Genomic DNA, 24,638 nt, shown 5'->3' with positions numbered 1-24,638 from the left:
CTGTAGGAGGGAGTTTTGTTAAGAGGCCCGACGCATGGTTTGAACATTAACACGCATTGCTTGAGGTACAGTTTTGCAAGCTTAAGGACCTTATTAAATTGATACACACCTTTATAGGGTTAGTGTTACCACAACGCCATATCTCCATGTTACAGGTTGTGTTTACGGAAAACAGACGGAAGACAGAGTCGACTTCCTGTGCTTGTAAGGCATGACGCTGGAGACAGGAAGCAGGTACAGGGAGAACATTTAATCAACTACAGAAATAAAACAGGACAGGACCAGCGTCTGGACAGGACAAAGTAACGAAATCAATGCTGACACAGGGAATAACGTGAGGAACAGACAGATGAAGGGAAGGCAATCAAATAATAATAATAATAATAATAATAATAGAGTTCAGGTGGGTCCAATGAGGCGCTGGTGCGTGTAACGAAGGGGACAGGTGTGCGTAAAGATAGGCAGCGCCAGAGAGAGGGAGAGCGGGAGCAGGCGTGACAGTTCTAAGTAGCTGCCTCCGTCTCCTAATACCTGTGTGTACACCACAAACATGTTGTCACTGAAAAATACTGTTGGCTGCAACTGTGTTAAATCTGATTAAAACAGTGTGTATTTTGCATTTTTTAAATGATTTGATGTGTCTAGAACTGTACAACAATTGAGAATCAATTTATGTTTAGATGGAGTAATTGTCTGTTTTGGCTTACAGAGCCAATTCACATTTTAAACAGAACATGTAAGGTCCTTGGACTATAAGGAGTAACATTTGTCTCCTTTAGTCCATTATTGGGATACCTCTCAACAGTGCAGTGAAATATCAAAATATAAAAAATAAAACAATAACACAGTAAGGCAAGTGGTAAACAAATATAGGTATAAAAGTAGGAGTAAAACTAGCAGTAACGGTATGTACGGTGAAATGTGCTATGGCAACAAGTAGAAAGTGAGCAGTACAAATAAATAGTAATAAATAATAACCGCAGTGATGGGAGTGAGTGAGCGATAGGTAACGATGCTTTGTTGGTGACAAGTTGTCGATGTGTTCAATGGGTCCCTGGCTCGAGCCCAGGTTAGGGCAAGGAGAGGGATGGAAGCAATACTGTGAGAGAGTCCGTGGAAATAGTCTCTAAAGATGCAGGTGAACAGCAGGTTGTACAGGTGGATAGCTAGGCCCTTCAACAGTCTTATGGCCTGGTGGTGGATGCTGTGTTACCGTCTGCCAGACGGAAGAGGATATAACAGGCCTTGGCTGAAGTCCTTGGTCATCTTCCAGTGCAGCTGCCTTCACAGGCGGTGATGTAGCGAGACAGGATGCTCTCAATGGTGCATCTGTAGAAGCTGGTGTCATCTGGCATCTTTTTAAAGAGTGGCTACTCCATATATTCTATGGAAATAAGGGGTAAAGTTTGTAATTATGAGCATAAGATGTAAAACGTAATCAGTGAGCAGATTCGATGTATAGATGGAACATTAAAAGAAGTCTCTAACCTTTACCTAACATTGGGCACCACAGGAAAATGTTGTTTAAAGAGTTAGTATTTCCCGAATTTAACTCTTCAGATATTTTCATATCTTATCGATTACAGTCACTTATTAATGTTTTATTACCTCATAAGTCATTCTGAACGTGGTAATTTCTTGTAGTCTGCACAAACCCTTTTTTACTGATGAATCAGCGATACACAAATTGGATAAATTATTTATTTACTAACTTATTAAACAATTGCAGAATACACACTAACATTATAGAGAAAATAGTCTCTAGAAGACTAACAAAACAGGACAGTTTGGTTATAACATGGTGGCGAATTCAGAGAGAGGAGGGGGGGAGGACGGGAGACAAAGGCATTACTCTATTGGACATTGGGAAGCTACGTTCACGAAAATTACAAAATCTTAAGCACTAATAACTGCTCATTTGGAAAAAGAGAATGCAATTTATGTATTTACAATTGAGCTGTCCTTGATCGTCCAAATCCTTTGGTCACAGAGATGTTGAGTGTACGACTCTGGTTCGGCCACTAGAGATTACCATGTCCTTAGGTAGAGTTCCTGGTCGTGGTGGTGGTAAGAATGGATACTTCAACGTACCCTGTACAGTAATTTTAAGAGTTGATCTCGATAGAATAAGGTATTGGCTGAGCCTTTCACATGCCCATGTGATAGCCAACGCCTCCTTCTCCACTTGAGCATAGCTTTGCTCCGTGACGGATAAGCTTCGGGAGATGTATGCTATTGGACGCCACTCCCTGTTGTCCTGCATCGGTGTGAGGACCGCCCCTAGCCCAAAGGATGATGCATCTGCTGATACTTTTGTTTTAGCATGGGGACGGTACTGAGCCAGCACTCTCTTTGAGGCCAGGTCTCCTTTGATTTTGTCAAACGCTACCTGTTGCATGTGACCCCATGACCAGTCATTCTCTTTGGCTAGTAAGTCGCTCAGAGGTTTGGTTGTATCTGAGAACTGTGGGAGGAACTTACCCACATATGTGGCCATGCCTAAGAAGGTCCCGACTTCAGCCACATTCTGGGGTCTGGGCATATCTGTGATGGCGCTGATCTTCTCCGGGTCCGGCTCTATTCCAGCTGCACTGATTTTGTGTCCCAAGAACAAGACCTCTGACTGTGCAAAAGTGCATTTTTCATTGAGTGTCAGGCCAGTCTCCTGGAGTCGGGTCAGAACTGCTGTGAGCATTACATCATGTTCTGCTCTGTCCCTTCCGCACACGAGCACATCGTCCGCGTGGACTATGACACCACTCAGCCCATCCAACAGCTGGGACATACATCTTTGGAAATGCTCAGGACCGGAAGCGATTCCAAATGGCAAAACGTTAAAACAGTAACAGCCAAACGGTGTTATAAACGTTGTGAGTGCCCTACTCTCTGATGACAGTGGTATCTGCCAGAAACCTGAGTGGGCATCCAGCTTTGTGAAGAATTGTGAGCCATCCAACTGAGCCAGTGACTGCTCCACTGATGGTAAGATGTGTCTCTCTCTGCAGAGTGCCTCATTCAAGTTAGTCATGTCCACACAGATCCTTACGTCCCCATTGGCTTTTGAGACCACTACCATCCCTGCACACCAGTCTGTGGGACTCAAAATTTTAGACACCGCCCCAATTTCTTCCATCCTCCCAAACTCTTCCTTTACTCTGGCCAATAAAGGGATAGGCACACTGCGGGGTGTGGTAAGGGCATAGGGGACAGCATCCTCTTTCATGCAGATTTTGTAGTCACCTTCTAACCTTCCTAGACCAGAAAACACTGTGGGGAATTTATTTTTGAAAACCTCACCTGGGTCCTCCAGTTCGCTCACTCTCTCAATGAGTTGCAATGCTTCAATTGCTGGTAGCCCCAGCAACGGTCTGGCTAGAGAGTCAATGACGAAGACAGGTTGGAGGGCATTTTTGTCTTTACTCTCCAGTTTAATCACCAACTGCCCTACCACTGGTAATACCTTATTACTGGGCCCATACAGTTGTTTGTTTGTAGAGAGCAAAGGGCCATCTATGCTATAGCTATACAGCCTAGTTGGGATAGCTGTCACTGCTGCCCCAATGTCTAGTTTAAATGACACAACCTCCCCATTGAGTGTAATGTCTGAATGCCAGCCTCATTGTTTTCCTTTACTTCTCCCAGAAAGATGCTGTCCTGCTGTACCTCCTCTGAGACCTCATGCAGTTGCTTTAATCGACAGACAGCTGAAAAGTGTCCTCTCCTGTGACATTTCCTGCATTCCGCATCCTTTGCTGGGCAATCTTTCCATCTGTGGAAAGGGGATTTCCCACATTTGCGACAAACACTTAAACTAGCTACTGGTGCTGTCTGTGATTGTTTTCTCCACATCTGTCTCTGTTCTCTGTTCCCCTCTGTTTTTTTTTAGCTCAGTATGAAAATGCAGTTATTTCCTCACTCTCTTCGTTCTGCAAGGAGCTGCAGCATCGTCTGCTGTCTTTTTACTGTCTCACTCTGCCTAACCTGGTTCTTTGGACAAGGTAAGCTGGGAATCCAACTGTAACTTTTCAGAAAGTGATACATTTCTTATTCCCACTACAATCCGATCTCGGATCAGCTCTTCCCTGAGCGCACCAAACTGACAATATTCTGCTAGAACAGCTGTGATAAAACTGTCGGTGGTTCACCCTGCTCCTGTTTGCGCATATTAAACCTAGCTCTCTCAAATATGTTGTGTCTCCCTACAAAATGCGTTTCAAAACAGTCTTTAACGGCACTGTAGTTAAGTTTCTCTTCCTCGTTCAACGTTGAAGCATTTAATATATCCTTGGCTTCATCACCCATAGAGTAGATCAGTGTATTAACTTGATATGCCTCATTTTTCACGTTTAAGCCTGATGCTACCCTGTAACTTTCAAAGCGCCTGATCCATTTCGGCCAGTTTTGAATGTACATACAAACAAAATTCTCCGGGGGACTAATGCGAAATCCTTCAGCACTAGCCACTGGCCTGTCCGTGTTTGTGCCAGAGCCAGTTGAACTTGGAGTTGCAAACCCTGAAATCCTGCCAGCTTCTTCCTCTTGCAACATGTTGCTTAGCAGTAACTTAGTCCTTGCTCGTTAGCTAGCAAAATAATGATATGCTCTATTTTATCTCCAACACTGTGCCCTCCCTGCTTTGAAACAGCCTGAATGTATGATTTACTTGGTACGTCCTTCACGTTTATGTGATTATTAAAACCACTTCTGACACCATGTAGTATGATCTAAAATAAGGACGTGCGACAACGAGGTTCTAGGGACTACTGGAAAAAGAACAAGGATCCATACAGGGCTCTGTTAGCTTACAGAGTTACACCACTGCATCATGGGCCGTCACCTGCAGAGCTCCTGATGGGCAGGAGGCTGCGTTCCTCATTGCCTCTCTCGCCGGCTCAGGTTAAACCCCGATGGCCTAACAGGAAGGCCTTCGCTGAAAGGGACAAACATCTAAAACAAACGCAAACTGGAGACTTTAATCGGAGACACCGTGCTAAGGAGTGGCCAGAGCTGGCCGAAGGTCAACGTGTGTGGATTACAAACTCAAAGACACCAGCAATAGTGCTGAGTAAAGAGGAGGCCCCACGCTCCTATGTGGTGGACACAGGCTCAGAAGAGGTACAAAGGAACAAAACACACCTCAGAGCTCTTCCAGATCTACCAGCCACACAGACTGAGGCCACAGAAAATGCACAAAAGGAGGGTGAAGGAGAGAGAATGCTCACAGAGCCACAAGCGCACCCAAAAAGGGATGTGAAGCCACCAGAGTGGCTGAAAGACTGTTACGTGAAGAGAAAACATACGGTTGGGGACCATACCCAGCAAAAAGAGACTGTACCTAAGTTAATGTTCATACTGTGTGATTTAATGCTTTCATACAGTTTCAGGATGGGAAGTAGCAGGTTAGAGAATAATACTGGTTTCCAAATTGCATTTCAGTTATGCTTCAGTGGTTATGCATGTTGAGTTCTTATTCATGGGAGAGGGGAAGATGTAGTAGGATGTCCCTTGGGGGTATCCTTACCTGGGTAGGACATGTGAGGGTTAGGTTAATAAACATGCTGGAGCTAGAACCTCGTTGTCACGCGTCCTTATTTTAGATCATACTACACTAGAAGCACAAGCATTTCGCTACACTCGCATTAACATCTGCTAACCATGTGTATGTGACATACATTTTGATTTCATTTCATTATGACAACTTCCTAAGACATCCTCCAGCCTATCCGAGCTCTTGCAGCAGGAACTGACATGTTATCCACCCAATCAAAGGATCAGAGAATTAATTTAGTACTGAAAGCATTAACTACAGCTAACTAGCACTGCTGTGTATAAAATGTGATGAGTAGTTGACTCAAAGAGAAAGAAAATAGTTGAACAGTTTTGAAAATATTAATTTCTTCCATAATGAAAGAGAAGCAAGAGAGAAAGAGAGAGATTTTTTTCACACTATAAGTTTGTGTTTCTTACATCTGCATACGGCTAGTTTGTATTTTCTTAGCATGTTGGGCCTAAATTGTGTTAGCCACTAACACTAGTTAGCTAGCTAATAAATGTACTGAGTCTGAGCAAACATAGCTAGCTGTACCTCCAGATTATACCAGGGATGGTGTGACCTAAATCAGCATGTTGTTTGTGCAACAGTATCTTCTAAATCAAAGAGGACTATGCAATGCATGAGTACATGAAGTAGCTAAGATAAAACATTAAATGTAGCCAAAGATTATAGGGTCCCCTAGAAAACACTGACCATCACTTTGGTTCCTACCCTGTCACAATAACTCCTCCCTGGCATTTTCATTCGTTGGCATGTTAAACACTGTATTCAATGTGCCCACTATTATATTCCAACTATAGAATTAGAATAATCATTATATTACCATGATTCCAACAGTTTCTCTAAATCTCAATTGCAAAATTTGGTTAAAAATAAGGCCTAAATGGTGTGCCCATATCATGCTGCACTTCGTGGCAGTGTGGAAATGATCTCAAATGAGTGCAGGGAATGCATAAATGTTTAAAATATTTTTGGTTTAAGTTGAAGTTAACAGTATAAAGCAATCAGAATAGAGAAAGACCCATTGAAATCACTTAGAATGTATGTGTTGCCACCCTAGGTTCACACACAACTCAAAACAAATGTAGAACTTGTATTATTCAAAAACATCAAATATATATATTTTTTATACCTGCTAAGATATTTTTGGCCATTTTGCCAAGGCCTAGCTGACAGACTATTTTGATGATGATATGACAAACTATTTTGAAAACCAGTCAAAACACACAGCTAGTTACTGTTACTGTACTTAATGTAGCTAGCTAGCTAAGTTGTTAGCCAACTCTACTAACGTGATGTAGCCTAATGCACTGATCTTACCTGCTACTACTAGATATTCCAATCGAAAACAGCAGACAACAAAACTTCTGATTTCAGAAAATGATAACATAAGCCGCTAAAGTTTAAAAACGTTACAGATTAATTAAATGTTCACGGTAGAGACAGAGAAGAGACGCTCCTCTTCTAGTTCCGGTCAATTCTATAACTCTTTTCTTATTGATCAATTATTGGGTACATCTTGGTTGCACAGGCGTCTCAGATTGGTTGATGAGTGCAATTATTGGTTACTTGTTGGGTTACAGTTTTTTGATTTGTTGTCGCAACCAGAAATGTCTTTGACTCACCGTTGTCAGGGGGCGCCAAAGATGCTACTGACACTTGCACCAAATATATATTTTTAACTAAACCAAGCTAGACCCCAGCCTGTCGTTTCCAATAAAAACAAATGATTCGTAAATTGGCTCTGGCTATATACTCCGATTTCAGAGCGCTATTGTATGAGTGTGCGTTCTAGCATGTCTCTGGCTATTTCCATTAGGGAAAAAGCCTATTCTGTGAAGTAAGCGTGTGCAATAACTCAGTTTGCTTTTGCAATCCTTCTAAACAACGCGATTTTAAAAAACGTTTGCAAAGGGTAAAGTCTACAAAACTTGGTCCACTCTGTTCATAACAGAATGTCGGACAAAATCCATCTTGTTTCATCCTTCTGCCGCTGCCGGCAATTGGGCTTCCTCTCACTACCATATTTGTGAGTGGCAACTTCAAGCACATTTATACATCCGGTTAAATATCTGTCTCATTGTTCTATCTGTGCGTTTCAAGAGTGAAAGTAAGAGCAGTACAGACAGACAGATCAAGTTAAAATAATACGACTTTGATCTGGTATTTGACGACCCTCTCATCTAAACCTGCTGTTTGTGACTACTCTGTTTATTTTCTGTCTTGGTTGACATCGTGACAATATTGTGCGGTAAGTAGCTAAACTAATTGATATTCTTAAATTGCACATCTTTTTCTTGCCTCAGCCACAATCGATGTAACTGGCTATGTATTTCAATAACAAGTGAAGCTTTCTGTGTTGCTTTGCAGGGTCAGTGAAATAGTAAGTCAATGAACTCACAAATTCGTGTAGATTATTATGGTAAAACCAATCAATATTTGCATTGTGTAATGCAATTCGAACATTTTGTATTGTTGTGACAAGAATGAGCTGTTGTGAAAGTAACCAATAAAAACGAATAGATCAATTATTCTTGTCAGAGCAAAAGAGTGTTGGCTGAATATGCGTTGAACGTTATCCCCGACCAACGGGCTGTGGACACTTTCACTTTCTGATTACCCGAAATCAGGAGGATGTTTCAAGCGTGAAAGTAGAAGCAGTACAGACATGTTTACATAACATGTTAATAAGATAATATCACTTTTGATCTGGTATTTGACGACCCTCTCATCCAAACGTTGGGACTAGTTTGTTTATTTTCTCTGTTGATTGACATCGAGAGAGTATTGTGCAGGTAAACAAATTGATATTATTAAATTGGGCATATTTTTCTTGCCCCAACCACAATGTAATTAGGCTATGTACTGTATTTCCATGTATGGGTAGCTGCAGCACAATATGGCAATCTGGAGTGTTGGCGAGTGGGTGTGTCGAAAGGAGTGTGTGTATGGAAATCAAGTCAGCTAGTTGGGCAGATTTGTTGCTACCGTTTTGCGTGGCTGATTGGGCTGGACGACGAGTAAATCGGAAACCACTGCAGCAGTGTTGTATCAACGTACTTGCCGATTTAAAGTGCTTCAAACTGGGTATCATGGTAGTGTCGCTGGCGGTAGCTAACGTGGCCATTTTTTTATCCACGGGATTTATTTAAAGTACAATAGCAGCCTGGCATACACAATAAATAACACATTTTGATAACCATCTATACTGAACAAAAATATAAACGAAGGATGCAACAATTTAAGGATTTTATTGAGTTACAGGTCATACAAGGAAATCAGTCAAATGACAGGGCAGGGGGGCTTAGGCCCACCCTCTTGGGAGCCAGGCTCACCCACAAAAGGGCTTTATTAAAGACAGAAATACTCCTGTTTCATCAGCTGTCCGGGTGGCTGATCAGATGATCCCGCAGGTGTAGAAACCAGATGTGGAGGTCCAGGGCTATCGTGGTTACACAGGGTCTGCGGTTGTGACGTACTGCCAAATTCTCTAAAATGATGTTGGAGGCAGCTTATGATAAAGAAATTAACATACAATTATCTGGCAACAGCTCTGGTGGACATTCCTGCAGTGAGCATGCCAATTGCATGCTCCCTCAAAACTTGAGACATTTTGTGGCATTGTGTTGTGTGACAAAACTGCACATTTTAGAGTGGCCATTTATTGTGCCAAGAATGAGGTGCACCTGTGTAATGATCATGCTGTTTAATTAGCTTCTTGATATGCCATACCTGTCAGGTGGATGGAATATTTTGGCAAATGAGAAATGCTCACTAACAGGGATGTAACATTGGGGAGAAATGAGCTTTTTGTGTATATGGAACATTTCTGGTATCTTTTATTTCAGCCATGAAACATGGGACCGACACTTTACACTTTATATTTTTGTTCAGTGGATGTCGCCTTGATACATACATACATACATACATACATACATACATACATACATACATACATACATACATACATACATACATACATACATACATACATACATACATACATACATACATACATTACATACAGTGGGGCAAAAAAGTATTTAGTCAGCCACCAATTGTGCAAGTTCTCCCACTTAAAAAGATGAGAGGCCTGTAATGTTCATCGTAGGTACACTTGAACTATGACAGACAAAATGAGAAGAAAAAAAATCCAAAAAATCACATTGTAGGATTTTTAATTGATTTATTTGCAAATTATGGTGGAAAATAAGTATTTGGTCACCTACAAACAAGCAAGATTTCTTTCAATCTTTAAAAATCCACCTTTCCAGAAGTAAGTCTCTCACTGTTGCCGCTTGTTATAGACCCCCCTCAGCCTCCAGCTGTGCCCTGGACACCATATGTGAATTGATTGCCCCCCATTTATCTTCAGAGTTCGTACTGTTAGGTGACCTAAACGGGGATATGCTTAACATCCCGGCCATCCTACAATCTAAAATAGATGCCCTCAATCTTACACAAATTATCAAGGAACCTATCATGGACAACCCTAAATCCGTAAACACGGGCATCCTCATAGATATTACCCTGGCCAACTTGCCCTCTAAATACACCTTTTCTGTCTTCAACCAGGATCTCAGCAATAACTGCCTCATTGCCTGCGTCCGTAATGGGTCTGCGATCAAACGACCACCCCTCATCAATGTCAAATGCTCCCTAAAACACTTCAGCAAGCAGGCCTTTCTAATCGACCTGGCCCGGGTATCCTGGAAGGATATTGACCTCATCCCGTCAGTAGAGGATGCCTGGTTATTCTTTAAAAGTGCTTTCCTCACCATCTTAAATAAGCATGCCCCATTCAAAAAATGTAGAACTAAGAACAGATATAGCCCTTGGGTCACTCCAGACTTGACTGCCCTTGACCAGCACAAAAACATCCTGTGGCATACTGCATTAGCATCGAATAGCCCCTGTAATATGCAACTTTTTAGGGAAGTTAGGAACCAATATACTCAGTCAGATAGGAAAGCAAAGGCTAGTTTTTTCAAACAGATTCAAACAAATTCTAAAAAGTTTTGGGACACTATAAGGTACATAGAGAATAAGAGCACCTCCTCCCAGCTGCCCACTGCACTGAGGCTAGGAAACAACAAGCATTTTTCTACGATTGGCCATGCTTTCCACCTGGCTACCCTGGCCAACATCTCTGCATCCCCCGCAGCAACTTGCCCAAGCCCCCCTCCTGCTTCTCCTTCACCCAAATCTAGATAGCTGATGTTCTGAAAGAGTTGCAAAATCTGGACCCCTACAAAATCAGCTGGGCTAGACAATCTAGACCCTCTCTTTCTAAAATTATCCCCCGCAATTGTTTCAACCCCTATTACTAGCCTGTTCAACCTCTCTTTCGTATCGTCTGAGATCCCTAAAGATTAGAATGCTGCCGCGGTCATCCCCCTCTTCAAAGGGGAGACACTCTAGAACCAAACTGTTACAGACCCATATCTATCCTGCCCTGTTTTCGAAAGCCAAGTTAACAAACAGATCATCTGCAATTTCGAATCCCACCGTACCTTCTCCGCTATGCAATCTGGTTTCCGAGCTGGTCATGGGTGCACTTCAGCCACGCTCAAGGTCCTAAACGATATCATAACCGTCATCAATAAAAGACAGTACTGTGCAGCTGTCTTCATCGACCTGGCTAAGGCTTTCGACTCTGTCAATCACTGCAGTCTTTTCGGCAGACTCAGTAGCCTTGGTTTCTCAAATGACGGCCTCGCCTGGTTCACCAACTACTTCTCAGACAGAGTTCAGTGTGTCAAATCGGAGGGCCTGTTGTCCACAGGGTTCAATTCTCAGGCCGACTCTTTTCTCTGTATATATATCCTACCGATCCTTGACTTTGGCGATGTCATTTACAAGTAGAGTGCCTCCAACACTCGACTCAGACTACATCCAATTTGCTATCACAGTGCCGTCCGTTTTGTCACCAAAGCCCCATACACTGCCCACCACTGCGACCTGTATGCTCTCGTTGGTTGGCCCTCGCTTCATATTCGTCGCCAAACCCACTGGCTCCAGGTCATGTATAAGTCTTTGCTAGGTAAAACCCCGCCTTATCTCAGCTCACTGGTCAACATAGTAACATCCACCCGTAGCACGCGCTCCAGCAGGTATATATTTCACTGGTCATCCCCAAAACCAACACCTTCTTTGGCCGCCTTTTCTTCCAGTTCTCTGCTGCCAATGACTGGAACGAATTGCAAAAATCAAGCTGGAGACGTATATCTCCCTCACTAAGTTTAAGCATCAGTTGTCAGAGCAGCTTACCGATCACTACACCTGTACACAGCCCATCTGTAAATAGCCCACCCAACTACCTCATCCCCATATTGTTATTTTTTTTCTCTCTTTTGCACCCCAGTATCCCTACTTGCACATCATCATCTGCACATCTTTCACTCCAGTGTTAATGCGAAATTGTAATTTATTTTGCCACTATGGCCTATTTATTGCCTTACCTCCCTAATCTTATTACATTTAGACACACTGTATATACATTTTCCCAACTTGTTATTGACTGTACGTTTGTTTATCCCATTTGTAACTCTGTGTTGTTGTTTTTGTCTAACTGCTTTGCTTTATCTTGGCCAGGTCACAGTTGTAAATGAGAACTTGTTCTCAACTAGCCTACCTGGTTAAATAAAGGTGAAATGCATTTAAAAACAAAACCATCAAGCGATAACCCTATTTTAAACTGGCTCTCAATGAGGACAACAGGCCTAAGACAGGAAAGGAAGACTTTGAAAGTTTCTTCAGAGTTACGCTATTAAACTGCTGCAGAGGATTAGTTCATTAGCGTTAACTGCACCTGTCAGCGATTGGGTGCAGAGTTATAGCGGAGTCAGAAGCAGGACACAGGTATTGAGTAACATAACTGAGTTTACTCAAAATATCAAGCAAAATTCCAAATAGGAACATACAAAAAACACTAGCACATAACACAACCACTAACGACATAAACAATCACGGACAGAACAGGAATGTATGCCAGAGGGTTAAATAAGGAACGTGATATGTAATAGAAACTAGGTGTGTGTGTAATACAGACAAAACAAAACGAAACTGAAACATGGATCGATGGTGACTATAAAGCCGGTGACGTCGACCGCCGAACACCACCGGAACAAGGAGAAGGGCCGACTTCGGCGGACGTCGTGACAGCACCTCAGAAATTACAGCCCAAATAAATGCTTCACAGAGTTCATGTATCAGACTTGTCTCAACATCAACTGTTCAGAGGAGACTGCGTAAATCAGGCCTTCATGGACAAATTGCTGCAAAGAAACCACTACTAAAGGACACCAGTAAGAAGAGACTTGCTTGGGCCAAGAAACACAAGCAATGGACATTAGACCGGTGGAATCTGTCCTTTGGTCTGATTAGTCCAAATTTCTGATTTTTAATTCTAACCGCCCTGTCTTTGTGAGATGCAGAGTAGGTGAATGGATGATCTCCATATGTGTGGTTCCCACTGTGAAGCATGGAGGAGGCGATGTGGGGGTGCTTTGTTGGTGGCACTGTCAGTTATTTATTCAAGTCACACTTTTTTTAGCTGCTTTTTGTTCTATGTTGCTATGTCTGTATGCCACGTCTTGCTTGTCCTATGTTGCTATGTCTGTATGCTATGTCTTGCTTGTCCTATGTTGCTATTGTCTATATTGTAATTGTTTTAATAACCTGCCCAGGGACTGCGGTTGAAAATTAGCCGGCTGGCTAAAATCGGCACTTTTACTGAAACGTTGATTAATGTGCACTGTCCCTGTAAAAAAAAAAAAACTCAACTCAACCAGCATGACTACCAGAGCATTTTGCAGCGATACGCCATCCCCTCTTGTTTGCGCTTAGTGGGGCTATCATTTGTTTTTCAACAGGACAATGACCTAAAACACATCTTCAGGCTGTGTAAGGACTATTTGACCAAAAAATAGTGCTGTGCTGCATTAGATGACCTGGCCTCCACAATCACCCGACTTCAACCCAATTGAGATGGTTTGGGATGAGTTGGACAGCAGAGTGAAGGAAAAGCAGCCAACAAGTGCTCAGCATATGTGGGAACTCCTTCAAGACTGTTGGAAAATAATTTCCCCTGAAGCTGGTAGAGAAAGCCAAGAGTGTGCAAAGCTGTCATCAATGCAAAGGGTGGCTACTTTGAAGAATCTACCATATATTTTGATTTGTTTACCACTTTTTTGGTTACTACGTGATTCCATATGTGTTATTACATAGTTTTGATGTCTTCACTATTATTTTGCAATGTAGAAAATAGTAAAAATAGCAACCCTTGAATGAGTAGGTGTGTCCAAACTTTTGACTGGTACTGTATGTTGATTGATTAATTATCCTATGTTACTCAAATATAAATAACATACATTTTGCTTTGCTATTCCAATCTGTTACTTGGACGTTTTGCACCCATTACTGAAATGGTTGTTCCAGTTTAGATGTTTTAAAGGGGCAATCAGCAGCTGCTATCCCTATTGTTGGACTTATAAATGAATGACATGTACTCAATGAATCTTGAAGAATATAACTTATAAATGCCTCATGAGTTTAGTTGTCGTACCCATTTGGAACCCAAAATATAAGCTTGTTTTGTGGGTTTGTAAGCAAAGTAAACGTGAACAAACACTATATAGCCTCAAAACATGTGTCAGTCCTTGCATGCATAGCTTTGTATTTGAGAGAGGTTACATTTCTCCAGTCCCATCCCTCAGCTTCTTACCAAAACAGGGGGGATACTTTGTTACCGTTTCAACTACTGATTGCTGCTTTATGGCAGTCATTCTGAATGCTTGACACAGGTGAATAAAAATTAAAAATGTTGGATATCACCTCTCTGTCTGGATTCCAATAGCAATTACACATCACTTTGCAAGCCAGCATAATGTGACTTGCAGGCCTGACGTGGGCTGTAAACTGAGTTTCAGAACACTATATTAGAGTCAAACTCAAAAGAAGGCCTTAAAAAATATGTATTGTCTAAATGAATAATATTTTAATGACAACATGTTCACTTATGATCTCACATGGTTAAGGCCACAGGTTGGAAAATTAATGAATGCAACAACCATGTCTCTGTCACTAGCAAACAAAGTCATGAGTGGTACTGGTAATTCCAAAAATGTACTCGAAAGGCATCCTGGGAAATATGCAAATAAGGCTATTCAATTCCAGTCCTGGAGAACCAAAACATTTCTGGTTTTGTATTTTTCTTTGGTTCTTTTAAGAACCATCCAATTTATGGTTTTCAGAGACCCATAGGGGTGTCAAAGTCATTCCATGCAGGGCCTAGAGTCTGCTGGTTTTTGATTTCTCCTTTCAATTAAGACCTAAACAACCAGATGAGGGGAGTTCCTTACTAATCAGTGACTTTAATTCCTAAATCAAGAACAAAGGAGGAGAGAACTCGCAGACACTCGCACTCTGTGGAATGAGTTTTCCCTATGGCATCACTCTCAAGAACCGCACTGCGAAGTTCCGCTATCTCCAATTTTATTGCATCGCTCTGTTCTCTGAACTTATCTTGCTGTGATCTTCTTTCCTTACGTCATTTTGTCGGTGCTCATCAATTTTAGCGGACACTGCCTGTAAAGACTTAACAAGGGATTCCCGCAGGCTAGTTAGATGTCTTTATTGTAGCTGAGGCTTCTAGCACAATTTAAGTTAGCCTACAACACTGCCGTTTAGGGTCTAATGAGGGCATAACACAGCAGCTCACTGTAACCAGTAGCTTAACTGAGGTGACATCACCAGAGGAGAGTGTCGTCATGGCTTTCTGTCACACCGTCTCTCATGCTGGGACTGATATTGAAGCATCCATCACTGCAGCAGATTCCAGGCAATTCAGTAATCTGACCAAATTCCTTTGACAGTTACTTTCTTCCATGTTTAGATGGGTATAAATACAAGTAATTGACAATGGCAACAGTAACTTGTGCATGTTATTACAGTCAGCATACGTTGCTAGGCTTCTCATATCCATTGTTAAGAGTTGACATATATTTTGTTTCCTAAACCTGTCATTCTTGTAGTGATGCACAAAGGTTGTGTATGAAAACAATAAGCCTACTAGCTATCAGTTTGCGCTGGTCGTGGCGCTGTCTATTGTCCTAAATAATTGTGCGCAGGTATATAGTTTGCGCTGATCGTGGCGCTGTCCATTGACCTAAATAATTGTGCGCAGGGATATAGTTTGCGCTGATCGTGGCGCTGTCCATGGTCCTGAATAATTGTGCACTGGTATATAGTTTGCGCTGATCGTGGCGCTGTCCGTGTTGCTGAATGTTTGCGCGCCCATAGAATGTTTGCCCCGATATCTACTGTAGTTTGTGCTGCTGTGGCGCTGGCATGGTGCTGAATGTTTGTGCACCAGTCGAACAGTTATGGTCCCCAATTGGTCAATCACACCGCGATATCACCAGGACTTTGCTAAAAGTTCCACTATCTCCAACTTTTTGCATCCCTCTGTTCTCTGAACTTATTTGGCCGTGCTCATTTGAGCCAGATCTGCTTTCCTTCCATTGAAAATGAATGGGCTCTGTCATTTTGTCGGTGCCCATCAATTTTAGCTGACATTGCCTGTAAGGGCACAGCAAGTGATTCCCGCAGGGTAGTTAGATGTCTTTATTGTAGCAGAGGCTTCAATACAATTGAAGTTAGCCTACAACGCTGTCATTTAGGGAACGTGCAACTGAGATCCATCATGATGGCAGGCTGTAAGACTCTTTGAATATGCTTATGTTTTAACTGAGGTGTCACAGTTGCTTAACCACATACTTAAACCATATGTTTATTATTCTATAGAGTTGAAGATGGAGAAGTTCTTTGCCATTCTGACTGGGAATACTCTGGGGTCTCATAAGGAAATAAATCGCCGGCTCACTACAAAAGGTTTAACGAAGGTGAAGTCATCGGCGGAGAGTGATGTCATCATTGCTTTCTGTCCCATTGTCTCTCGTGCCGGGACTGATATTGAAGCAGCACTGCAGCAGATTCCTGGTAATCTTGGCACCCAGAACCAAGTGTACTGTAACAGTCTGTCATCAGAGACTATTTCCAGATCAACAATATCCATAAAGAAACTTCTCAAAAAGTTGCATCTTATTCCAAATGCTCTTATTTGTCCCTCACTCTCTTGACAGCTGGTAAATCTACCATTTTGGTAGTACTGCATCACACCTTCAACCCAGACTACACTGTACCTGACAGCAGCAGACTAGTGACCAGAGGTGATGTAAAACTCACAGTGGACTGTCTCTTCCATGAGAGCCAGGGACTATTGGAGTGTCATCGCAATGAAGCAGCAGTCAAAGAGATTGTGAACATAATACTGCCAATGGTAATGTAGTTTATCCAGTGGGGTAATGCAAGCTTCAGTTGTGAATACTAACACCAAGTAGCACCTCCTGCATACTTACCTATACTGTGTATTTTAACTTGCAGAATGACTGGGAGATTGTTGAAGCCAGTGAAGCCAGTGAAGCCCTTGAGCATAAAATCTTGGAGGTATTTTTTTCTAATTTCAGATTTTGCTACTTTGCTCAAAGGCTGATGTGATTGTACAACTGTACAAAAAATACAATGTATTATGCTGGTGTCCAGACACTTTCCTAGGAATGATTAAACATATTTAATCTGGACTGTCAAGACCACATTAGACCACTTAACTAAAGCCTAGACATTAGCTTTGGGAACTAAAAACAATCCATAAGCAATGAAGCAATCAGCAGGGTTACTAATTACATGGCTACACTGGACCCCCCTGTGACCTCCTCTCTGTAGCAACCCCAGCAGCTAATAGACATTGAATGGGTGATCAGAATGAGTCACAGTACCAAAAAACTGTTAACTTTGATGCAAAATTGAGAGAGTTTACTTTCTGGGGTAATTTCTGAACTTCTCTCTCTGTTGCAGCAGGATTTTCCAAAAGGTAAGAAAGTACCTGTTATAAATCAAACATTGATATTATACCCACAGTTGGGAAGCTTATTACGTTTCCCTGCACTGCAGCACAGGTTAAGAAAAGTGCGGCTGCAAAGCGGATACAACTGCACCTTCGGCGGCATATTTCCGAAATGTCCCCTATGTATTTCATGACATACTTTGCAAACAAATTTGACGCATGTGAATGTACCACAATGTACCATTGTTGCAGCACAGGCATTTTTTACCTAAATGTTTTTTCTCTCTGTAGTGCCAAGGATAGCTCTACTAGCTATTGTATCTGGGAATACTCTAGGGTCTCATGAGGGCATAACACAGCAACTCACCGCAACCACTAGCTTAATTGAGGTGACATCACCAGAGGAGAGTATCGTCATGGCTTTCTGTCCCACCGTCTCTCATGCTGGGACTGATATTGAAGCATCACTGCAGCAGATTCCCGGCAATTCAGTGAATCTGACCAAATTCCTCTGACAGCTATTGTCTTCCATGTTTAGATGGGTATAAATACAAGTAATTGACAATGGCAACAGTAACTTGTGCATGTTATTACAGTCAGCATACGTTGCTAGGCTTCTCATATCCATTGTTAAGAGTTGACATATATTTTGTTTCCTAAACCTGTCATTCTTGTAGTGATGCACAAAGGTTGTGTCTGAAAACAATAAGCCTACTAGCTATCAGTTTGCGCTGGTCGTGGCGCTGTCTATTGTCCTAAATAATTGTGCGCAGGTATATAGTTTGCGCTGATCGTGGCGCTGTCCGTGTTGCTGAATGTTTGCGCGCCCATAGAATGTTTGCCCTGATATCTACTGTAGTTTGTGCTGCTGTGGCGCTGGCATGGTACTGAATGTTTGTGCACCAGTCGAACAGTTATGGTCCCCAATTGGTCAATCACACCGCGATATCACCAGGATTTTGCTGAAAGTTCCACTATCTCCAACTTTTTGCATCCCTCAGTTCTCTGAACTTATTTGGACGTGATCATTTGAGCCAGATCTGCTTTCCTTTAATTGAAAATGAATGGGCTCTGTCATTTTGTCAGTGCCCATCAATTTTAGCTGACATTGCCTGTAAGGGCACAGCAAGTGATTCCCGCAGGGTAGTTAGATGTCTTTATTGTAGCAGAGGCTTCAATACAATTGAAGTTAGCCTACAACGCTGTCATTTAGGGAACGTGCAACTGAGATCCATCATGATGGCAGGCTGTAAGACTCTTTGAATATGCTTATGTTGTAACTGAGGTGTCACAGTTGCTTAACCACATACTTAAACCATATGTTTATTATTCTATAGAGTTGAAGATGGAGAAGTTCTTTGCCATTCTGACTGGGAATACTCTGGGGTCTCATGAGGAAATAAATCGCCGGCTCACTACAAAAGGTTTAACGAAGGTGACGTCATCGGCGGAGAGTGATGTCATCATTGCTTTCTGTCCCATTGTCTCTCGTGCCGGGACTGATATTGAAGCAGCACTGCAGCAGATTCCTGGTAATCTTGGCACCCAGAACCAAGTGTACTGTAACAGTCTGTCATCAGAGACTATTTCCAGATCAACAATATCCATAAAGAAACTTCTCAAAAAGTTGCATCTTATTCCAAATGCTCTTATTTGTCCCTTGCTCTCTTGACAGCTGGTAAACCTACCATTTTTGTAGTGAAGCATCACACCTTCAACCCAGACTACACTGTACCTGACAGCAGCAGACTAGTGACCAGAGAGGATGTAAAACTCACAGTGGACTGTCTCTTCCATGAGAGCCAGGGACTATTGGAGTGTCTTCACAATGAAGCAGCATTCAAAGAGATTGTGAACATAATACTGCCAATGGTAATGTAGTTTATCCAGTGGGGTAATGCAAGCTTCAGTTGTGAATACTAACACCAAGTAGCACCTCCTGCATACTTACCTATACTGTGTATTTTAACTTGCAGAATGACTGGGAGATTGTTGAAGCCAGTGAAGCCAGTGAAGCCCTTGAGCATAAAATCTTGGTGGTATTTTTTTCTAATTTCAGATTTTGCTACTTTACCCAACGGCTGATGTTAATGTACAACTGTACAAAAAATACAATGTATTATGCTGGTGTCCAGACACTTTCCTAGGAATGATTAAACATATTTAATCTGGACTGTCAAGACCACATTAGACCCCTTAACTAAAGCCTAGACATTAGCTTTGGGAACTAAAAACAACCCATAAGCAATGAAGCAATCAGCAGGGTTACTAATTACATGGCTACACTGGACCCCCCTGTGACCTCCTCTCTGTAGCAACCCCAGCAGCTAATAGACATTGAATGGGTGATCAGAATGAGTCACAGCACCAAAAAAAACGGTTAACTTTTATACAAAATTAAGAGAGTTTACTTTTTGGGGTAATTTCTGAACTTCTCTCTCTGTTGCAGCAGGATTCTCCAAAAGGTAAGTAAGTACCTGTTATAGGACTGATATTGAAGCAGCACTGCAGCAGATTCCAGGTAATTCAGTAATCTGACCAAATTCCTCTGACAGCTGCTGTCTTCCATGTTTAGATGGGTCGAAGTAAAAGTAAGCGACAATGGCAACAGTAACTTATGCATGTTATTACATTCAGCATACGTTGCTAGGCTACTCATATCCATGGTTAAGAGTTGACATGTATTTTGATTCCTTTTTGACAGCTGGTAAACCTGTCATTCTGGTAGTACTGCATCACACCTTCAACCCAGACTACACTGTACCTGACAGCAGCAGACTAGTGACCAGAGAGGATGTAATACTCACAGTGGACTGTCTCTTCCATGAGAGCCAGGGACTATTGGAGTGTCATCGCAATGAAGCAGCAGTCAAAGAGATTCTGAAGAAGCTTAATATACATCCTGAGGTATTCTACAATTTGTACACTATTTTAAATACAATGTGACTCTATAGAACACATTTTATACAAGGAGAACCAGTTTGAATTCCTTGTTATTTTTTCACAGATTGCAGTTTCTCCCGTTGACCCTTGTATCATCTGGCGGTAAGTATATTAATTGATATTATTGTTTACATGAACACAGGTCACATCAAGATAAGATGAAAGTACAATTTCAAATGTTATGTTAGCTTCAGTAATCAAAATTGAATTGTGCAAATTGATACCACACTAGCTCCTAGTTGTACTGTTAATTGTTCCTGGGTGTTTTACAGTGTGAAGAAGACAATGATGCTGACATTGCTTTTATGAATAAGAGGAAGATTAAAGGGATACTTCGGGATTTTGGCAAGGAGGCCATTTATCTCCTCCCCCCAGAGTCAGATGAACTTGTGGATATGATTTTGATCTCTCTGTGTCCAGTATGAAGGAAGTTAGACGTAGTTTCATAAGCCAATGTTGACTAGCATTAGCACAATAACTAAGTCTATGTGTCAACGTTCGTTGAACGGATCAGACCAAGGCACAGCGTGGTATGCGTACATTCTCTTTATTAAAAGAATGAACACCGAACAAACTAACAAAATAACAACCGAAACGTGAAGCTATACAATATTGTGCTGACAGGCAACTATACATAGTCAAGATCCCACACCAGAAAGTGGGGAAAAGGCCTGCCTAAATATGATCCCCAATCAGAGACAACGATAAACAGCTGTCTCTGATTGGGAACTATATCAGGCCAACATAGATATACAAAAACCCCTAGATCTACAAAAACCCTAGACATACAAAAAACTAGAGTACCCACCCTAGTCACACCCTGACCTAACCAACATATATAGAAAACAGAGATATCTAAGGTCAGGGCGTGACACTATGGGTTTCTGCTAGCATGCTATTCGATACCCATAGCCTTCCAGTCATTGCGCTAACGCTATTTAGTAATTGCACAAGCGCTAGTTAGCAACATCCTTCAAACTGCACACAGAGACATAAAAATTCTATCCACGAGTTCATCTGACTCTGGGGAAGTACATAAAGGGGCTCTTTGTCAAAACTCCAAAGTATCCCTTTGATGAAAAACATATCCAATGGATGGTTAGGATTTAGGATGACACAACAAGGGCCTGACTCTCATAAAGCTGAAGGATATTAGATTTATATCAGGACAAGATACTGTCAGTAACATCTGATGTGGTTTTGTTTCTTTAGGTTGGCAAAAGATTGGTTGGCCAGAGTGACTGAGTCTTACATCAACCACTGCAACAGTTGAAGCGCCTGTTTGCAATCACGAAGTGCAACATTAAGATGAAGCACATTGCTCCCCAGCCTTTAAGATATAATAATGAGCGAATAAGTGGATTGAAGTCTGATTTTGAAAAATGTCTATTCATAGTCAAAACATTTGACAATTTAACCCTAGAAATATAACTAACTATAAGCGTTAGAATATGCACTTATAGCCTAAGTGAGTCTAGAACAACTAAAGTGTGTTTTGTCAAAATTGCTTAATAATTAACTCCATTAATGTGGATAAGTATAAAGATAATGTAATATAATGCTTGAGACAACTTTTGATGGGAGTATAAATAAATATACACTACCTGCCAACAGTTTTAGAACACCTACATTCAAGGGTTTTTCAATATTTTTACTATTTTCTACATTGTAGATTAATAGTGAAGACATCAAAACTATGAAATAACACATATGGAATCATGTAGTAACCAAAAAAGTGTTAAATCAAAATATATTACATTTTTTGAGATAATTCAAAGTAGCCACCCTTTGCCTTGATGACAGCTTTGCACACTTGGCATTCTCTTAACCAGCTTCACCTGGAATGCTTTTCCAATAGTATTGAAGGAGTTCCCACATATGCTGAGCACTTGTTGGCTGCTTTTCCTTCACTCTGCGGTCCGACTTATCCCAAACCATCTCAATTTACTTGAGATCGGGGGATTGTGGAGGCCAGGCCATCTGATGCAGTATTCCATCACTCTCCTTCCTTACACAGCTTGGAGGTATGTTGGGTCATTGTCCTGTTGAAAAACAAGTGATAGTCCCACTGAGCCCAAACCAGAGGGGATGGCATATCGCTGCAGAATACTGTGGTAGCAATGCTGGTTAAGTGTGCCTTGAATTCTAAAATAAATCACAGACAGTGTCACCAGCAAAGCACCCCCACACCATAACACCTCCTCCTCCTTGCTTTATGGTGGGAAATACACATGCGGAGATCATCTGTTCACCCACACCACGTCTCACAAAGACACGGCGGTTGGAACCAAAAATCTCCAATTTGGACTCCAAACCAAAGAATACATTTCCACCGGTCTAATGTCCATTGCTCGTGTTTCTTGTCCCAAGCAAGTCTCTTCTTATTATTGGTGTCCTTTAGTAGTGGTTTCATTGCAGCAATTAAACCATGAAGGCCTGATTCACACAGTGAAGTGACACACATGTGTCTGTTACTTGAACTCTGTGAAGCATTTATTTGGGCTGCAATTTCTGAGGCTGGTAACTCTAATGAACATATCCTCTGCAGCATAGGTAACTCTGGGTCTTCCTTTCCTATGGCGGTCCTCATGAGAGCCGGTTTCATCATAGTGCTTGATGGTTTTTGCAACTGCACTTGAAGAAACTTTCAAAGTTCTTGAAATGTTCTGTATTGACTGACCTTCATGTCTTAGAGTAATGATGGACTGTCATTTCTCTTTGCTTATTTGAGATGTTCTTGCCATAATATGGTCTAGGTCTTTTACCAAATAGGGCTATATTCTGTATACCCCCCCCACCTAGTCACAACACAACTGATTGGCTCAAACACATTAAGAAGGAAAGAAATTCCACAAATGAACTTTTAAGAAGGCACACCTGTTAACTAAAATGCATTCCAGGTGACTACCTTATGAAGTTGGTTGAGAGAATGCCAAGAGTGTGCAAAACTGTCATCAAAGCAAAGGGTTGCTATTTGAAGCTCAAATATAAAATATATTTTGATTTGTTTAACCCTTTTTTGGTTACTACATGATTCCATATGTGTTATTTCATAGTTTTGACGTCTTCACTAGTATTCTACAATGTAGAAAATAGTACAAATAAAGAAAAAGCCTTGAATGAGTAGGTGTTCTTAAACCTTTGACCGGTTGTGTGTATATAAATATATATACTTTATTATGCTACATACTGTGATTTTGCAGACACAGGGTTGATCATAATCATGTGGCATTTCAATATAGCTGAAATTGTATTTTTGTTGTTGTTGCATTACCACATTATCCTGAAGTGTTTTGGCCCAATGGCAGCCCTGGCACTTGGGTGTGGAATAAAGAGAAATATAACTACTCTCACATCAACAGCTGTAACCTACTAAGCCCACGTGGCATATAAGATATTATTCAAGAATCAATAGATATATCAGGTTTGAAGGTAAGACCCAGGTACAGACAATGTTGAAGTAACAAAAGTGTATTAAATCGAACACGGGCAGGCAAAGGTACGGGACGGCAGGCAGGCTCAGAGTCAGGTCAGGCAGAGGTCGTAATCCAGAGTAGTGGGGCAAAGGTACAGGACGGTAGGCAGCCTCAGAGCAGGCAGAAAGGTCAAAACCAGAATAACTAGGAAAAGGGCGCTATGAACAGGACAGGAACATGGGGAAAACCACTGATAGGTCTGAATGAATGAAACGAACCCGTCAACAGACAAACCGAGAAGACCGGTATAAATACACAGGGGATAATGGGGAAGATGGAGGGGGTGGAGACAATCACAAAGTCAGGTGAAACAGATCAGGGTGTGACAAGGGGCCTATTAAATTACTATTCAACAGAATTGAATATCTTAGATTGTACCTTTTAATAAAAATGAATTAACACATCTGAGGGAGTGTCAATTTGTGTCAGCTGCATGTATCTTTTCTTCATACTGTACAAAAAAGGAGCGTAGGCAACCCTTCTTTCTTCAAGCCTTATTTGAGGTCAATAACTATTGTTCGTTGTGTTGAATTTCATTTAATCATAATGTAACCTGGGGTGGAAAATTCTAAACGTAATCCTTGGGACGTCCCAACTCTGTAACGGCAGATCTCCTCTTCGTCTGAAGAGGAGTAAGGATCGGACCAAGATGCAGCGTGGTAAGTGTTCATGATGATTTCTTTAATAAATAAACGGAACACTATGAAATACAAAACAATAAATGTGAACATGAACGAAACTGAAACAGTACCGTGTGGCG

At 41.6% G+C, this 24,638-nt stretch overlaps 1 protein-coding gene and 1 long non-coding RNA gene across 7 annotated transcripts; one reads left to right on the top strand and one right to left on the bottom strand.

The window, feature by feature from the left end:
• Nucleotides 1–230: 230 nt before the first annotated feature.
• Nucleotides 231–7,123, bottom strand: LOC112250345. The gene is made up of 2 exons (XR_002953517.2): nt 6,875–7,123; nt 231–1,384 (listed from the first exon to the last, which is right to left on the bottom strand). It is a non-coding gene; the product is annotated as an uncharacterized LOC112250345 (long non-coding RNA).
• A 467-nt stretch (nt 7,124–7,590) lies between these two features.
• Nucleotides 7,591–22,079, top strand: LOC121846501. 6 transcript variants are annotated; one of them, XM_042321718.1, is made up of 12 exons: nt 7,591–7,805; nt 16,361–16,555; nt 16,699–16,895; nt 17,000–17,062; nt 17,474–17,486; nt 18,797–18,991; nt 19,135–19,331; nt 19,436–19,498; nt 19,909–19,924; nt 20,164–20,366; nt 20,467–20,504; nt 21,615–22,079. In XM_042321718.1, exons 2-12 carry the CDS (start codon nt 16,369–16,371, stop codon nt 21,673–21,675), a joined length of 1,233 nt encoding a protein of 410 aa, XP_042177652.1. In that variant the 5' UTR covers nt 7,591–7,805; nt 16,361–16,368; the 3' UTR covers nt 21,676–22,079. The 6 variants fall into 6 exon arrangements, with proteins under 6 accessions (XP_042177652.1, XP_042177650.1, XP_042177651.1 ...); XM_042321716.1 differs by having other exon boundaries at nt 7,592–7,805; nt 17,471–17,486; nt 19,436–19,495; XM_042321717.1 differs by having other exon boundaries at nt 7,592–7,805; nt 17,471–17,486; nt 19,912–19,924.
• Nucleotides 22,080–24,638: the final 2,559 nt, after the last annotated feature.

Source organism: Oncorhynchus tshawytscha, linkage group LG05, assembly GCF_018296145.1.
Source record: "Oncorhynchus tshawytscha isolate Ot180627B linkage group LG05, Otsh_v2.0, whole genome shotgun sequence".
Lineage (NCBI taxonomy): Eukaryota > Metazoa > Chordata > Actinopteri > Salmoniformes > Salmonidae > Oncorhynchus > Oncorhynchus tshawytscha.
Note: the sequence above shows the minus strand (reverse complement) of the source record. Positions and strands in the feature narration are given on the sequence as shown.

Excerpts from the sequence above, each read along its gene's own strand:
- LOC121846501 (XM_042321714.1), top strand. The coding sequence starts at position 16,369 with ATGGAGAAGTTCTTTGCCATTCTGACTGGGAATACTCTGGGGTCTCAT. Across the intron at positions 16,556-16,698 it reads AGCACTGCAGCAGATTCCTG|CTGGTAAATCTACCATTTTG; the intron begins GTAATCTTGGCA and ends CTCTCTTGACAG. Across the intron at positions 20,367-20,466 it reads AGCTTAATATACATCCTGAG|ATTGCAGTTTCTCCCGTTGA; the intron begins GTATTCTACAAT and ends ATTTTTTCACAG.